This window comes from Saccostrea cucullata, unplaced genomic scaffold, assembly GCF_032062105.1.
Source record: "Saccostrea cucullata isolate Sc308-1 unplaced genomic scaffold, CSIRO_AGI_Scuc_v1 ctg16928, whole genome shotgun sequence".
NCBI classification, from domain to species: domain Eukaryota; kingdom Metazoa; phylum Mollusca; class Bivalvia; order Ostreida; family Ostreidae; genus Saccostrea; species Saccostrea cuccullata.
The window spans coordinates 6,197-11,628 of NW_026938123.1; the positions used below are offsets into that span (position 1 = coordinate 6,197).

The 5,432-nt window shown below is 35.0% G+C and overlaps 1 protein-coding gene and 1 pseudogene across 1 annotated transcript; both read right to left on the reverse strand.

Annotated features, from left to right (window-relative positions):
- LOC134249462 (sex peptide receptor-like) lies at positions 1–5,426 on the reverse strand (annotated as a pseudogene).
- Positions 994–2,547, reverse strand: LOC134249461 (sex peptide receptor-like). Its single transcript, XM_062731815.1, has one exon. The coding sequence runs from the start codon at positions 2,388–2,390 to the stop codon at positions 1,128–1,130; it is 1,263 nt and encodes a 420-aa protein (XP_062587799.1). The 5' UTR covers positions 2,391–2,547; the 3' UTR covers positions 994–1,127.
- Positions 5,427–5,432: the final 6 nt, after the last annotated feature.

Genomic DNA, 5,432 nt, shown 5'->3' on the forward strand with positions numbered 1-5,432 from the left:
TTCCTTCATACAAAATAAACATAAAAGTAGCGCAGTAAAATAGCATGCCTTTGTATAAATTCTAAATGGTTAACTGTTAATATCTGTACAAAATGAGTATATAAATGAAAAGTGTCACTGGGAGACTATTTTTCAAATACTCTTCAAAAGCAAAAAATCACATTGAAGAATAGCACAAATTATAAATAGTTTCCTTCAATTTCTTCAGGATTTTCTTAAAAGCTGTCTATATTTTATAGGTTTGATTTGTTTTTCAATTAAAGAAACATGGATGAATATATTTGAATTAAAGTGAAGAAAACTGATGACCATGTTAAAAATCTAGATTCCGTGATTTAAAAAAAATCATAATTATCATAACTCAACATTATTATATAATTAATTTTGTCCCTTACATAAATAACTAACTGATGCACTCAGTACGTCAATAAGAAGGATCTAAAATTGCTGAGTAATTTTACGTCATACAAATTGCACGCTGACCAAGTGTTACAATGAAGAAGCAAAATAGTAATTTGCTTAGCTATCTTTACTAAGAAGTTGTCTCGTCATTGATCACTCATATTTTCAGTGACGGTAATCCAACTTATACTCATAGTTCCCTTTCTAAGGAAGAAATTCTTCAAAATCATATGTCAGTTTTGAATAATTTTAATATCCCAAAGAACCCAAATGTGTTTGAACAACCATATATTTACAGATCAAACTTGTTTCCTTATACTTTCAATAAGGCACATTGCATTTTCTCTCAAGTCTCTATGAGACACACACTACATTGATAAGTTGTTTGAGTATATACGCAATAATTAAATAACTATTCTTAAAACCTCATATGCAGCAATTGATAATTTAATACACTGGAATGTTTTATCATTCAATGCTCAGGGAAGAATTCTGACTTTTGATTTAGATACATTGTACTTCACAAAAGAGGATCTGAGTTCCAATGATCTCAGTTTGTGAGAGTAAATCGATCGACCTTTGTTGATTACGCCACTCTTAATTCGGAGTAAATTATTTGGATTGATAATGGTGGTGCTCGTTAAAACTGGCCCATAGTTTTCCTTCCACAAGAGTAAAATGAAAACTAAATAATTGATGTATAGGCATTTACATGCTTATAAGGGTTAAACAAGAGTACTTCTAACATCTTTGCCCGTTATGCTTGTACTTTGGACATTAGAGCTGCTTCCAACTTCCGAAGCTTCCAGATTCAAGTAGACATGCTCTTTACGGATTCCAGACTTAAATATATCCCGTAATGCCGAACGGAATTGTTGACTCATCATAAAAAATATCCAGAAATTGCACGCGTAACTTATTAAAGACAGAAGCGTGGAAATGGTGTCCCACATAATGTCGTCTTCCTTTGACAGAATCGATCTCTTTGAGTTGCGAGAGAGCTCAGCTGCATAGATAAAGTAAGCAATGCCATCTTGTATCTCAGCAATTAGAAATACCACCAAAATAAGGGAAATTAATCCAGTCATCCTCTGGATCTGCGCTTTTCTTTGAGCAACAGCAGCACCCATTGTCCGTCGTTTTAATAAAAAGTAGGCCAGTGTCACAGTGGTAAAGATGAGGATGATAACCGGAAGTACACGATAAAGCAGACCGGAAAAAATGAAAAATATCATTTTTGATTTCGTAGGATCGCCAAAAGCTTTGATCAAACCAAGAGAAGTATCTCTTATGCAACTTGAAGGTAAGGACTCATTATAATGCCAACTGGTATAAACTGGAAGTTCCGCAATGTATATTCCGAAGGCTTCGTAGAGATTCAGCAAGAACGCAACAAAAGCTATAACTGCAATTTCTACAGCTGTTGCAACATTACTACATAATTTGCTATATTTGAAAGGCAACGCTACAGCAAGCAATCGTTGCACGCCCAGCATAGCTGTAAACCAATTTGACGTCATCCTGCAGATTTGGTAAATAACGTATAGCACGTGATTAGCTTTGCACCATTCGTAAGTCATGTAGAGATTCTTGTAGTTTTCTGCCATGTTAAAATAAATTGCTTCCGGTAGTTTGGTGAAACATATGATAGAGTCTGATATTGCCAGTGACGTCAAAACAATGGTGGTAGGGGACCTTGTACTGTGGAAGATGAAAACACAGATCAGCAAAATGTTGGTTAATATGGTAATTAGAGCTATGAAAAATGTTAAATAGCCTCGTATTGGAACTTCCCATTCTCCTGCGATTTCGTACTTGTGAGGGTACAAATACGAGTAGTAATCCCATGAATCCTGTTGGATGTAGTAATAGGGATCTCCCCCGGAGCCTGACTCACCGGAGTCATTTTCTCCATAGCCATGATTAGTAGCATTCTTTGTGTTGTTTAAACCGACAAACGTAGAATTTGGAATGGTCTGGTTTGTCATTGTTCAGTTTCGAGAATTCCTCGTGTAATTTCATATAATTAAACGTAGGGAATCTTTGAAACAGTCCACAATTTAATTAGCCGAGGTTGCTAAAATGACCTATGTTCTTTTTCAGACAACTGTTTGACAACTGAACTGTAAAGGCTTAATGATATTTATTTATTTTTAGATATCTTATTTGACATCTTATTATGGAAAACGGAAGTATGAGGTTCATAAGATAATAAATTCTGACAATTAACGCTGAAATTATGGAAGATAGAAAAAAGAGGTCGCGTTTTAGTGAAAAAGAACTTGAAATATTAGTTCAAGGAGTTAAAGAACGCTCAGATGTCATCAACTCAAAATTCAGTGACATGATCAGAAATACAAAGAAAAAGCAAGCCTGGGTGGAAATTTTGGAATCTGTAAATGCTGTCTCATTCTCAAAAAGAACTGTCGACGAAATTAAAAAGAAGTGGGATGATGTGAAGAGGGTATAGCATGCATTTGTATAAATTCTAAATGGTTTATTGTTAATATCTTTACAAATAAATATATAAATGAAAGGTGTAATTTACTGGGAAACTATTTTTCAAATACTCTTCAAAAGCAAACTTCAATTTCTTCCGGATTTTCTTTAAAGCTGTCTATATTCTATAAGTTTGATTTGTTTTTCAATTAAAGAAACATGGATGAATATATTTGAATTATAGTGAAGAAAACTGATACGAAGTTAAAAATCTAGATTACGTGATTTAAAAAAATCATAACTATCATAACTCAATATTATTAAATAATTAATTTTGTCCCTCACATGAATGACTAACTGATGCACTCAGTACATCAGTAAGGAGGATATAAAATTGCTGAGTATTTTTACGTCATACAAGCTGACAAGTGTTACAAGGAAGAAGCAAAATAGTACACTGCTTAGCTTTCTTTATTGAGAAGTTGTCTCGTCATTGATCACTCATATTTTTTTCAGCGACGGTAATCCAACTTATACTCATTGTTCCCTTTCTAAGGAAGAAATTCTTCAAAATCATATGTCAGTTTTGAATAATTTTAATATCCCAAGGAACCAAAATGTATTTGAACTACCAAATATTTATTGGATTCCGAAACTTCATAAGAATCCTTACAAACAAAGATACATTGCGGGGTCTAGTAATTGTTCAACCAAGCCTCTTTCTTTACACCTCAGTAAGATATTGACAGTTGTGAAGGAAAAACCTCAAGAGTGCTGTGCAACAATATATTCAAAAAGTGGTGTGGATTGATTGATTGTATACTGTTTAACGTCCCTCTCCAGAATATTTCACTGATATGGAGACGTCACCATTGCCGGTGAAGGGCTGCAAATTTAGGCCTTTGCTCGGCACTTACGGCCTTTGAGCAGGGAGGGATCTTTATCGTGCCACACATGCTGTGACACGGAGCCTCGGTTTATACGGTCTCATCCGAAGGACCGCCCCATTTAGTCGCCTTTTACGACAAGCAAGGGGGTAAAGAACCAGAACCCGGATCCCCGGGTCAGATGTGGATGCTCAAAAATTCCAAGGAACTTTTGGAAAATTTAATATCACAAGATATTATCAAAATCAACGGTTTAAAAACTTACCACTTTTAAACTTTATACACAATCATTCCCCACAATAAATTTAAGCCCAGACTTTGTAAGTTTTTTTGTAGGAAAACCAATCAAAGAAGCAGAAATGCCCCAAAAGCAATTTTAAAAAGTGACGAAGATTTTTTTTAAAAACACAGACAATATGAAGTCAACTTAAATATGACAAACATGTTATTATTGATATTTTTACAGATTCAATATGACACATTGCATTATCTCTCAAGTCTCTATGAAACGCATACTACATTGATAAATTGTTTGAGTATATACGCAATAAGTTCCAATGATCTCAGTTTGTGTGAGTAAATCGATCGACCTCTGTTGATTACGTGACTCTCACATGTAATTCAGATACAAATCATTTGGATTGACAGTAATGGTTCATGTTAAAACTGGCCCATAGTTTTCATTCCAGAAGAGTAAAACAAAAACTAAATAACTGATTATAGGCATTTACATGCTTATTGAGTTAAACAAGAGTACTTCTAACATCTTTGCCCGTTATGCTTGTACTTTGGACATTAGAGCTGCTTCCAACTTCTGAAGCTTCCAGATTCAAATAGACATGCGCTTTACGGATTCCAGACTTAAATATATCCCGTAAAGCCGAACGGAATTGTTGACTCATCAAGAAAAATATCCAGAAATTGCACGCGTAACTTATTAAAGACAGAAGCGTGGAAATGGTGTCCCACATAATGTCGTCTTCCTTTGAAAGAATCGATCTCTTTGAGTTGTGAGAAAGCTCAACTGCATAGATAAAGTAAGCAATGCCGTCCTGTATCTCAGCAATTAGAAATACCACCAAAATGAGGAAAATTAATCCAGTCATCCTCTGGATCTGTGCTTTTTTTTTTACCAACAGCAGCGCCCATTTTCCGTCGTTTTAATAAAAAGTAGGCCAGTGTCACAGTCGTAAAGAAGAGGATGACAACAGGAAGTACACGATAAAGCAGACCGGAAAAAATGAAAAATATCATTTTTGATTTCATAGGATCGCCAAAAGCTTTGCTCAAACCAAGAGAAGTATCTCTTATGCAACTTGAAGGTAAAGACTCATTTTTATACCAATTGGTATAAATTGGAAGTTCTGCAATGTATATTCCAAAGGCTTCGTAGAGATTCAGCAAGAACGCAACAAAAGCTATCACTGCAATTTCTATAGCTGTCGCTACATTACTACATAACTTGCTGTATTTGAAAGGCAACGCTACAGCAAGCAATCGCTGTACGCCAAGCATAGCTGTAAACCAATTTGACGTCATCCTGCAGATTTGGTAAATGATGTACAACACGTGATTAGCTTTGCACCATTCGTAAGTCATGTAGAGATTCTTGTAGTTTTCTGCCATGTTGAAATATATCGCCTCCGGCAGGTTAGTGACACATATGATAGAGTCTGATATTGCCAGTGATGTCAAAACAATGGT